The sequence below is a fragment of the Leptidea sinapis genome, chromosome 9, assembly GCF_905404315.1.
Source record: "Leptidea sinapis chromosome 9, ilLepSina1.1, whole genome shotgun sequence".
Classification (NCBI taxonomy): domain Eukaryota; kingdom Metazoa; phylum Arthropoda; class Insecta; order Lepidoptera; family Pieridae; genus Leptidea; species Leptidea sinapis.
In genome coordinates, this window is record NC_066273.1 from 1,657,516 (window position 1) to 1,670,879 (window position 13,364).

The 13,364-nt window shown below is 31.7% G+C and overlaps 1 protein-coding gene across 1 annotated transcript in view; it reads left to right on the forward strand.

Annotated features, from left to right (window-relative positions):
- Nucleotides 1-9,240: 9,240 nt before the first annotated feature.
- Nucleotides 9,241-13,364, forward strand: part of LOC126965853 (uncharacterized) — a 33,995-nt gene continuing 29,871 nt past the window's right edge. The window contains exons 1-2 of the mRNA XM_050809616.1: nucleotides 9,241-9,408; nucleotides 12,459-12,659. Of these exons, the coding sequence (XP_050665573.1) occupies nucleotides 12,558-12,659 (102 nt within the window). The 5' untranslated portion in view covers nucleotides 9,241-9,408; nucleotides 12,459-12,557. The remainder of the gene's footprint in view (nucleotides 9,409-12,458; nucleotides 12,660-13,364) is intronic.

Below are 13,364 nucleotides of genomic sequence, written 5' to 3' on the forward strand. Positions count from 1 at the left end.
CTGGACCGATTTGGCAAATTTTGGTCTTAAATTAATTGTGGAAGTCCAGGGAAGGTTTTAAAGGTGAATATGAAAATGCTTGGAATTAAATAAAAACAACGATTTTGATTTTCCTTTGATGTCGCCCCCGTCGTTCAGAAATCAAATTAAAAAAATAGTTTAAAAATTAATAAGTAATTAGAATCTTTATATCTTTCTAACTTTCTGAGGAGATAAAAAATAAACTTGTATTTAGCTAACTTATAGTTGGTAGATTAACTACAGTTGTCAACTAAATCTATCAGATTATTTTTATTTTGATTGATAAATCTTAAGTTTTGTCATAAATTAAATTTCTGAACGCAACCATAATATTTGACATTTGACAATCAATTAAATGTAGACTGATAAATCATAAGTTTTGACACAAATTAAATTTCAACGAATATTTCGATGCATCTCTATATCGATCGATACCTTAGACAAAGAGTGCATCCTTCTATCTTATCTTTTTCATACCCGTAAATGATTTTTTTTATTTTTATTTTATGATTTAGCTTTGAAAAATACATACAACTTCAAACATTCACCCGTCTACGATCTACACATATTTTTGTATCGTACAAAGAGTTGCGAGATGGCTATAGAATACAATAATTGTAGTACGATGAATTTTAGGTACTTGTAATTATGTTTTGTATTGTTTTATGTTATGTATTTGGTGGGTCTGAGAATCGGTCGTGATCTATTTTTTATACCCCAAATTTTTTTTTATTACCTTAACTGGCAATACTACGTTTGCTGGGTCAGCTAGTCGTACAATAAACATTTATATTTAAATTGCCTCAGTATGTTCGCCCATTCATTTTAAATTTCGTAACACATTTGTTTTGTACATTTTCTGGGATCATATTGTAGAAGCATATACATCGCCCAACAAAAGACTTACTAACTCGACCCAACCGAGTAGTAGGCATAACAAGTTTATGTTTGTTCCTCGTGTGAACATTATGAATGTTGTGACATTTGTGAGTTTCTAGAAAATTCCTCAATGTGCTTATGAACATACAGAATATCATCAAAAATATATTGAGAAGATCAGAGAAAAATATATTGAGACATCCTGTGCCAAGGAGCCTCCCACTGGTTAAATCTAAATCTAATTTTACATGTTTATTATTTGAATTGTAAAATACAAATAAAAAAGTACAGTTGTGAGTGTACGTTGATATGTTTTCAGGGTTCAGAATAAGTCTCAGGAACTCTCATTTTACAGCACGTTAGACAGTCAAATAGAAAACATTGCTGTTAAACTTACAATTAGCACTGCTGTATCCTAACGAGGATCTTTTGATAAGTCTTTAAAATACACTTGAACCAATAAATATTGAATACGTAACTATTGTAGCAAATTAATATTAATTCCAATCTTTTAAGGAATTTGTACATTGTACAGAACCTTGAGTTGTAGACAGTTTCTACTAAAGTTTTTCTTTTATGAGATAAAATAATGTGTTGAGCATGATATTCACCTGATGGTAAGTGATACAACCTGCCTATGATGCAGTGAGCACTCGCCTCATTTTAATTTAACATCTTAATGTAATAAAATGAATATTTTTTCATTAAATATGGTACAATTATTGAAAAGGCCCTAGACAAGACCCCCTTGTCAAAATAGGACAGATGAAAGGACACAGTCAGGAATGAAAACAAGAGAGTCGCTCTTTTTAACCTTCTTCAAAAAATGAGGGGGTTCTCAATACGTCGGTATGTTTTTTATGTTTGCTTCCTCAGAACTTTCGACTGGGTGATTTTGCTAATTTTTTTTAACCGACTTCAAACAAGGAGGTGGTCTCAATTCGTCGGTTTGTTTCTTTTATTTTTGCTACCTCAGAACTTTCGACTGGGTGAACCTATTTTGATATTTTTTTTATTTGAAAGCTGGTGCTTCCCGTTGTGGTCCAGATCTGATAAAGGCAACCATGAGAAAACCATTAAAGTCTTTTATTTGCTATATGTATGTACGCGACAAATTTACGAATAACTCAATATCGCGTCAACCGATTTTAATTCTTTTTTTAATTGGAATGAATACTAAGGAAACACTGAAATTTTTAGAAAATGAAAAACGGCTTAATGTTGAAAGTCGCCAATAGTTTTATTGTTTTTCAAAGTAATCTCCGTTCCTCTCTACACATCGTCGCATTCCATGGAACCAATGAGAAAAGCAGTGGGCCCTTCCTCTTCTATGGCATTTACGTGCGTTTTCACCGCATCTTCAGGGCTCGTAAAGCGAAAGCCTCGAATTTTATGTTTAGTTCTTGGGAATAAACAAAAGTCGAAGGGCGCCAGGTCAGGACTGTATGGCGGATGACTCATTATCGCGACACCTGCCCTAGTCAAATATTCAACAGTCCGTTTTGCAGAGTCCGCTGAAGCATTGTCGTGGTGAAGGAGGATCCTGCTTCGAGGGCGCTGCTGTCGAATTTTTTCCAAGACAACATGCAAACAGCGATTGACATACCAGTCTGCAGTAACTGATCTTCCATCTTCTAGCACAACTGTCGGGAAAAGACCTTTCCGACCAAAGAGTGAGGCAATCATCTTTTTTACTTAACTACTTCATTTCTTCACCTTAATTAGCTGATCCTCGAAAGGAAACTGGAAGAGCGAAAGACTGCAAGTTTGAATATAATCTAATAATAAACAATACAAATATCCACTCTGAGCAGGAAGTAGCTTCTGCTTTTGAGAATTTTTTTTCTGACATTCCAGTTTCCATCTCAAGCACCACCAATATTGCCGAGTCACTTCTTTTGGAAAATGTTAAGGAATGTAAACAAAATTTCAAATTCACTGTTGTTAGCCCAGCAGAAATAAATAAAACTTTCAGATCCTTAGAAATGAAAAAAACTGCTGATATATGGGGCATATCTGTAAAAATAATAAGTTCTGTTATTGACGTCATAGCATCATATCTAGCACTAGTTTTTAATAGCTGTATTGAACATGGCGTGTTTCCTGACCTTCTGAAGTATAGTAAAATTACGCCAATATTTAAATCGGGACTCACTTCTGACCCAAATAACTATCGCCCTGTTTCAGTGTTGCCGACCCTTAGTAAAATTTTTGAAAAAATTATTTTAAGCCAAATGCTTACTCACTTTAACACTTATAAGTTACTTCATATAAAACAATTTGGCTTTACTAGGGGACGCTCGACTACAGATGCAGGTGTTGAACTCATCAGCAATATTTTTGAGGCCTGGGAGGAATCACAGAATGCACTTGGTATCTTCTGTGATTTATTTAAGGCTTTTGATTGCGTTCAACATTCAACGCTGGTCAGGAAGCTATGTCACTATGGTATAAGAGGATCTGCACTCGATCTTCTGATCTCATATTTAAATAATAGGATTCAGAGGGTTGAGGTGAATGGCAGGAGATCTCCTGGGACTCCTCTCGGTATGGGGGTACCACAAGGGTCTATTCTTGGACCTTTCCTCTTCCTAATTTATATAAATGATCTACCTAACCTTGTAGAAAAAAAACACAAGGTGGTATTGTTTGCGGTTGACACTTCACTCATATTCAAAGTGAAACGAAGCTAAGATTTATATGACGAAGTAAACAATGCTCTATCTGACATCGTGTACTGCCTTAGCGCCAATAACTTATTGTTAAATAGTCATAAAACCAAATATATTAAATTCACCGCGCCAAATGTCAAAAATGTAGATGCGAATATTTTATTGAATGGAGAGGTGGTAAAACCAGTGGAATCTGCTGTATTTCGTGGCATTACTCTTGATTCCAAAATGCAGTGGGGCCCCCGTATTGAAGGATTGGCGAATAGGCTTAGTTCTGCAGCATATGCGGTTAAGAAAATTAGACGGTTAACTGACATAGATACAGCGAGATTAGTATACTTTAGTTATTTTCATAGTATTATGTCCTATGGTATATTGTTATGGGGCAGTGCGGCCGATATTAATACTATCTTTGTGCTGCAGAAGAGGGCTATTCGCGCGATTTATAACCTAGGTCCTAAAGAATCATTAAGAGAAAAATTTAAAGAAATAAACATTTTGACTGTTGCTTCTCAATACATTTTTGATAATGTTCTGCATGTTCATAAGCACATTGACGAATTTTCTAGAAACTGTGACATTCATAATGTTAACACGAGGAACAAAAATAAACTTGTTATGCCTACTACTCGGTTGGGTCGAGTTAGTAAGTCTTTTGTTGGGCGATGTATATGCTTTTACAATATGATCCCAGAAAATGTACAAAACAAATGTGTTACGAAATTTAAAAGAATTGTTAAAAAACGTTTGTGTGGGAAAGGTTATTATAGCATAAACGATTTTCTTAATGACACCACGGACTGGGAATAAAGCGAACACCCTCAGGCTCTTTAATTATAAATGGTTATTGTACGATATTACATTGTAATCCATATTTTATATTAAAAAAAAGCCCGCTGAGTTTCTTGCGCCCATTCTTCTCAGGTCTGAGGCAGTCTCTTTTGAATGGGTGGTAGTTTTTGACGTTCAATAAGTGATTTTAAATCCTATTTTGGATAAAAATATTTGAAGTTGAATTTGAAACACCCACTGAGCTGATTATCTTTTGGTTTCGGGTTAGTAGCAATATATCCAGCTTTCATCACCATTTGACGATGTCAAATACAGCATTTGAGTCACCGCCGTTTAACTTATCTAACATTTGGCGATACCAGTCCATGTGAAGGTGTTTCTGGCCGTCGGTTAATGTATGGGGAATCCATCTGCTACAAAGCTTCCTGACGCCTAAATGTTCGTGTAATATTTTTTGAACTTGACTCATACCAATGTAGACATTGGCTTGCCCATATCTGCTGATAGGTCACTCTCTTATCAACCTTTATCATGTGTCGCACAGCACTGATGTTATCTTCAGTAGTTAAAGGACGTCCCTCACGCGGATCATCATTGAGATTGCTACATCCACACTTAAACTCGTTGAACCAATTGTAAATAGTGGCACGAGATGGGGCTTCATTAAGAAATACTAATAGCTGCCTATCATATCTTTGTTGTTGTGTAAGCCTACAACGAAAGTCATAATAAATCATTGACCGAAAATTTTCTCGCGTTAGGTTCATTTTCACGTGTAACAACAGTTTAGATTTGCCGCCAATTCACAAAAACAAATGACAAATGAATGCAATATACTACATTAGATTACCAAAGAGTTCTTAAATTGAAATTCGATGGCCAGTTCTAAACATTTTCAGTGTTATCCACGTATACTTCACAGGTAGTTTGGTGAGAATTTGGTTATGCTTTAATTATAGGATCCATGACAAAGCAACGGAACTTCTCAATTCTTAGGCGTAAATTAACGATACTAGGCCGAATCTTTTATATGCTATCCGGATATATGAGTTAATTTCCTTCACGTTGTTATGGTCAAGTAATTGTCGTAGTCAATGGAATCAATGGAACTCCTTAACTACTTACAGTAAGGGTGGGATCTGTGGCAGAATTTCTAACTGCTGCATTGCAAAATTTAGTAGATCTACACATATTTATTTAGACAAATTATTAGCACTAGCTGGTTGTTCAGATTCACTAAAAATAACAAAAAAACAAAAACAACAATCGTTACGAGAATTAGATTTATTAATTAGATAGTATAAAATACGCAATTATTTTTATACTTTTGCATATGCATATTATACCTATCTGTCGTTTTGGAATTGGGTTTTTGAAGTCTGTTGTTGTTTTTTTTTATTATTTTTAAAACCTAGTGAACAATGATTAGCAATATTGTATTTTGTGTAAAGTGAACGGCTTACAAGAACGTGAACAATTACATACTAGTGCTATTTACACGTTATTATGGAAGTATCGTTACCTAGTGACTATTATTGATGCTTATTTACATCGCAAATATGTAAAAGCTAATATTTTTCAGCTTTCCTGTACACGAGATAATGAAAGAGAAATGGCATCAGTTGAAGAGAGAATTGAGAAGAAATTTACACACGAAATAAGCATATTTATATTTCACCACTAAAGGATCTAAGTTTTTTGGATTTAGCCACATTTAAAATTTGACAAAAGCTGTGATACAAATATATGTTGATGCACGCTTGCTTATCTAAGTCTAAAAGATAAATTTTATTTAATTCAAGGAACTTAACATTTAAATAATCAGTTTAACTAATTATTTTATAAAAATATAAATATTATACTTAATAAATATAAATATTATATTTGAGTATTAGTTTCTCTCATTAAAGGTTGCCTTAACTTATTAAATTCAAATACCCTTAGAATGTAAAGGAGTAACAAATATAAACACAAGCCAATAAATAAACATACAAGTTTCCCCTTTATAATATGAGTGTGATTTTTGATTAAAAACGTAAAAAGGCCGACTGAACAGATCTTGATCTGAAAATAGATACAGACTGACGAAGATAACACTTATACGAACCCTCTTTTTCGTCTGGGTATAAAAAAATACCTAACTGCTACTCTGTTGATGCCACTGTCCAAATCGGGTTCCAAATTCAAAATACGCAGCTGAAACTGAAATAGCCATTGCTGCCTCTTGACCAATAAAATTTTAAAAAACTGGAGTACACGCAGAAGTGTGTAGGCATAGCAGTCGAAGCTTATCATGGTGTCATTTGTGGCATGTGCCATATTTCGGCTTTGATTTTGTATGAGGTGCATTGCCTATATATATAGAACGTCATTGGTGAGAACCAATGATAATATAGTATTAAAAGAGGTAGATATGTCACTAGCGCGTCGAAAATAAATCGCCAATAAATGGAGACAATTGGTCTCTTTGGTCGTAGTCGCTCTATCGATACGAAACCAGTAACACGTTTGTTGTTGAAAGAATTGCTTACAATTTGATATAGGTACAAGATTAAAATGCCGTATTGTGTTATTTATTTATTGCGAGATGCACTAATTACGTAAAAAGAAATTCATAGAATTACATACCACAGTTAAGAAACCATTATTTAAATTTGGTTTTTTGATTTCATTATTTCTCTAACAAAATAAACATGACGCCATGGCATCGAGACTCGAGTCTCGAGTGTGCACATAGATTAACGTACAGAAACGACGAAATATTTATGCTGTCTGTTGCGGGCTGATCGAGATAGTATATTTTAGGAAATGATGTAAAAAAGGCGTTGGTGCAGTGAATGTAATAATTTTTACAAAACAAGTGCGTATATAGGTAGCTGAACTATCAAACTACAAAAACAAATTTTAGGGTACGTAAAGTTAGGTAGGTAGGTAGGTAGGCTTGCTAACTGTAGAAGAATCAATGAATCATTTACTTCTCCTCCCATTATCTTATTGTAATAAACCCTCAACAAAAAGACATTCATAAATAATATAAGGTACAAAAAATAATAATTGTAAACTTAAAACTTTTTGGGACCTGTCGTTCGTAAAATTGTAAAAATGGGACTCTTACTGCATTTCGGTTTTGGTGTGTTATGTCTGTATGTTTTATTATTATTTTATGGACAAACAATTGATATCAGCAATGTGGCTATATATTAAAATCAATATTAAATTCTTTTTTTTAATCAATGACACTTTTCATTTACCTAATTTCAATGCAGTTTTACTACTACATGAATTCATGAATGAATCGTATTTTAAGCATAAAATACGATTCATTATGGTGTACGGTAAAAAAATATACCTGATGAATTATTCTGTATTTTTGTATTCAAATACGAAGCAATTAGCAAATTAGATTCACCTCTTTTTTGCTTGCGATAATTGCATTTACTATCCTTCTTTGACGCGTACTCGTAATGTAGTGTGCTATTGCAATTTAAATAATTATTCATGTGTGTGATAGTGTATCATTTACAAACACCGAATGTTGTCTAGGTAACCTATCTATACTTTTAAATATCGTTGGGTGAGAACCCATAAATCATTAAACATTGTTGTTAAATCTTGAAAACGCTGTACTATTCTGGGTGCTTTTAATGTATCCAGAGAAAATGAATTAAATGAAAGAGAAAGAACTTTATACAATCTTTGCAGAAAAGAGTTAAGAGAAATAATAAGGCGCCGTCACAAAATAAAATAAAAGTGTGTGTGTCAGCTCCGACGCACGACTGGAGTTTACTCCTCAACAACGATTGTCTTTGAACAGGTACTAAACAAAATCAAGCCCAATGGAGTCGGTTACAGACATACAGCAGAAGATTATAAAAGCGTATTAATTAAAAAATCAAATAAATCCTTAACGCTCAAAATATGTCAGCGGAATTCAAAATTCCAATTTTAATAAATAAATTACATTCTAATAGGTAGATTATACTGTGTATGCTGGCTACACACAAGTATATACATACACACACACAATTGAAAAGTGAAAGGTGCGCGAGAAATGATGCGCACCAAAAACGTTGCTATCCCATTTGATGAGTAGGTTTTACTCTCCATATTTTTCTCATACCGGGTGCCTTATATAAAAATCGATTCTTAAGGCGTAAACTCCAAAAACAGAAAGACTAATTTAATTGAACAGATTTCTTGTTTTAATAAAATTATTTGAATTTGTTTTATTTCTTTTTAGTAACTACTAAGTTAGAAGACGATTTATAATAATATAGTTTTTCATTAATCTGTTCCCTAATATAATATTTTCTCCATGTTATAATTTTGCCCCTCATTGTGATTTTTTTGTTAAAGTGACTGATCCAGAGTCGAGAGCTATAGCCATGGCTATGGCAATATATAATGAGAGTGCGCTATCTGTGGTGACTTGTATTTTCATAGCATTCGAAGATGTGATTTAAAAATTACCGTAACGAAAAATCGCCGTGAGTAGCCGGCCTACTCTAGTAAAATTGAAGAGAGATTCTTAATTTGAAATTTCCCGTTATGTTTACCTATTTTTTCTATGGAGTTACGATTCTTCACTCGTTAGAGAGTAATATCGTATCATATTAACTGTTAATGCTTTATATTGTGAACAATAAAAAAAGCAAATTGTTAAACAATGGCACACTTTGCCATTGTTTATCTATAGATTCACAGGCCACGGCTGTCAGTAGGTACTCAATACTCAGTGTTACTATTTGACCTATTACTTGTCAGTTGTCAGTTGACCATAAAATCTGGAAATTGCAAATAGGTATGTTTCAACTTTGATTCCTAAGGCTAAATCGATATTAAAATTTCTATAATCCAAACATCCGATGACGCAGATAAGAGTTAAAAAATTGTTAGACACTTCAACATAAACAATTTGAATGTACGTATGAAATTCGTTTTTTAAGTTATGAGTATATCCCTTTGAAGCTGAAGAATAAAAATATCGCACTACTGTTAACCCATTTACGCAAAAAACAACTTTGGACGAAGCTTGGTATTCCAGGTTAGTTTTGCATTAGTGTTGACATTATTATCTTCCAGTTTGTTTCGATTTTAAATTCGGTAGAATATTATCTTATCTTCCATGTTAAAAAAAATAATGAAATGGTGTCTAGGATCTCTGTACAAATGTGACGCCTTTTCTATACAATTTAAACCGATATTTTTGTCTTGCATTTATTAATTCAGTGATGTGTTTGAAGATTTTATAGGTAAGTAAAACCAATGTGCAATTATTATATATACATATTAGAAAATATAATCTATACAATCAACTGTACTTCAATTCGTACCTAAAAGGTAAATGATACATTTGTAAGGTTTCAATTTTGAATCTGGTTACAGACATACTAATTATCTAATAAACATAGATAATTTATTCATCTAGATTGTCTCTTGCAACAGCAAGTTGTCTAACAAGACAACCGTGAAAACAGGCCAAGATTATGACTTTAGTGTGTGTGACAAGCTATGTCCTACACTCGTTATTTGTATGACATTTTATGTTAGTGTGTATGCATTGCTCAAAATAGATGTTAAGAGTTTGTTTGAACTACATCTGATACATATCTGGCAAAACATGGTTTGGGATAGTCATTGAACTATTTCTATGGCAGTTTATGCACTAGATCCCGCTTCCATCATGCAATTTTTTTGAGTCAACTGTAGAAATAGTTCTACAACTACTTCAGACCGTGTTTTCACAGATACAGATCAGATGTAGTGCGAAACTTTATAAATTCTTCATTTACAGCTGTCAATGTCTATCTAGACATAAAAATGATCTAAGCTAATAAATTAAACTTGTTCAAATTCTGCATAGTTTACTATATTTTTTTGTTATTTACTACTTACTTTTTTGTTGATAAATATAAAAAAATCCAACTTACCTAAAAATATTAAGTCTCAATTAATCTACTGAAAATATTATGTTTATTTACAATTATATTATATCACAAAACTCATATCATTTTTTTACTATTTGGCCATCTTATAGCATGCCTAACATATTATATGATACAGCCTGATATTGTAGGTGGATTATTGATGGCATATTGAAATATGATATATTAGGTGGTTGTCCCAAAGTGTACTTATAATGTTCCATATGTTGTCTCTCACTTATTGCTGCAGTATATTGACATATGCCTAAATACTGTTATGTTATGATTTTTAGATCTCTCTTGCTCAAGCTAAGAGTAAAGTAAATAAAAATATTGTTTTAAGTTTTAAATTGAAACTTGTGGGCCTCCGAATCAATATGCTAGATGTTAGTCCAGTCAAATATAGACAATCTATTTATTCCCAAAAGTTAAATATGTAAATTTATGCATTTTCTATTCACCACAACTTCACAAAAGTTTAATGTGATGATTTGGAAAAGTCTAATTATCAAAACATAATTTTAAACTTCCGGATTTTACAATCAATACAGCAAAAATATATTATCATGACATGAAAAAGATAAACATTCAGAAAGTGTTTATTTGAAGAGAACTAAATTTTTTTCTGAAAAGTCTGGTAGGCTGTTACATAAACAATAAAGTTATCTACCTGTTTCTTGGCCAGATAGTTATTGATTCAACTGGTTATTTGTTGAGTCTTTGTTGGTCTTTTTATTTTATTTTATGTTTTGATTTTTTCACCAAATTTAAAAGTATTTGAACCTTGGTGGTTTTCTTTAATGCTTTGAAAACTATATTTCTACTTATTTTGGTGAAAACACTAGCACAACATACACACAATAGATCACTGCAGCACAAATTAACACAAAGAGAATACTACTTTGCAGGGGCTTGTTAAAATTATTTTTATGAATTTTGATGACATATTTAGATAGGTATTATCATTGCCTTAGCTCCACAACTCTTTCTCAGACCTCAACTCTATTGTATTTTAATTGTGAAAGGAACAAATATTGTTAATTAGATAGATTGTAAACAATTTATGTTTTAAAGTGATAATCCTCACTTATGGGATTAATTACACAAATAAAACTGAAAATAAACAATTTACAGATTGAATTCATAGTGGCAGGCTTTCACTCTTTCAGATTCCCTGTTAATAACATTACAAGTTACTTTTATTTTATTTGTCAAATGTGCATAGACTTTGCAGTAGAACAAACATTTAGAATTTTTTTTGAGTATTTTTAACATTTAAAGTAAGAATAAATACATCATTATATAGTTCAATTAGCCATTGTCTGCTCCTATGAATGCAGCTGTTGCCCAATCATAAAATGACAAGAGACCACCCAAGTTGGCTGTCTTAGAAGTATATATAGAAGCTAACTCTGTTTTAATTATTTTAAATATCATTGAGATTTCTGTTATATTTGAATAAATACAAATTCGAGAGTTTTACAGAAATAATGTCTATATTTCTCCATTTGTCCAATATTTACAGGAACAATCTTTTTAATTGTAATAAACTTTTTTACCTAAATATTAAAAGAGTCTTAATTGTAATAATAATGAGGTTTAATTTAGTCCTAGTGGTCTGATCTGAGTTTGCTAATTATTGACAAAGAAATATATTTATAAAATATTACATAAACTGTTGCATTAATTTATACCTCAGAAATAGTAAAAAATTGCTGCAGTATTTATATTATTAAATTACTAATAAAAATCCAGGTTCATCGACCAATACATATTATAAATAAAATATTAGTCTATGGATTTCATTTCTGGTGAGGATCATTATCAGCTTTATCTACCTTACATCATAAGGATGATGCTTTTACTGTGTGAGGAAAGGTGATTTTAATCAGCATTTACAATATTTTTAAGCACTTATTTTTTATATTTATTGTTAATTATGATAGACAGTAGCAATATTGCAAAACATGAATACATATTATAAATATGTTATAGCTTAGAAAATGGTTCTGTCATTTGAAAAACAAAATTTTTTATTGGTAAATTCTGCTACCAGTGTCAGTTATGATCTACAATTGTTGTGTAAGTATCAATTCTTTTAATTGTCTCCAAATAATAAGGCATGACATTATAAGTCATTTACTTACTGGCACGGTCTATTTGGTTCCAGCCATGTGTGGTCAAGAATAAGTGAAGAATTGAAGAATAAATTCAGTGAAAAAAAAGTTAATGACCATTAGGTTATTAACTTGAAGTGTAGTGTGTCAAGATGGATCTGCCAGACTGTCCCCCGGGGGCAGAGGGTTATGAAGATACTGTTGTTTCAAGACCAATGAAACCAGTTGTAGAAGATAAACTTAAGGAAACAAAGGTAAATATTTATTTTACTATTATAAATCTATATAATATGTATTAAATTTTGCTTTAAAATGTGAGACCAAACAATAACTGCAATCATGGGGATGATTAAATAACAATTGAAGTTTTGAAAATTAAGTCACATTTATCTTCATATTTAATTCTTTATCTTTTATTGAACAAAAATTATTGTTTATGTTAAGAAAGTATGCATTTTATTTTATAAATTATTTATTAGCTAAAAAGCCAATATCCATCAGAACTGCAATATTTTGCCTTATATTTGAAAACATAATCATATAATTTGAAAAAAAATGGAAGTGAATATAAAATGAATAACAATCAAACACCATTTTGATTTAGTCATACTTACAAATACTTTTATTTTTTTATAATTTGTATATTATATTGGTGTGTTTGATTCAAAGTCAACAAGAGAGATGATGGAGAAGTATACATGGAAGTACTATATATATTATAAACATTTACCGTTAATGTGTCTAAAACAAATTGTCAACAATACTAGGTATAGCTACAAAAGAAATATTTGATATTAAAAATCTGAGATAAACATTGTCAACTGTGTCAAATACTTATTAAATCTCTTCCAGGCACATCAATAGATGTGAAATATAATGACAAAATGAAAGCACATCGATATTGCAATGAAAGCATAACATTATTAGGGTACCTATTATTAAGAATAAGCAAAACATTG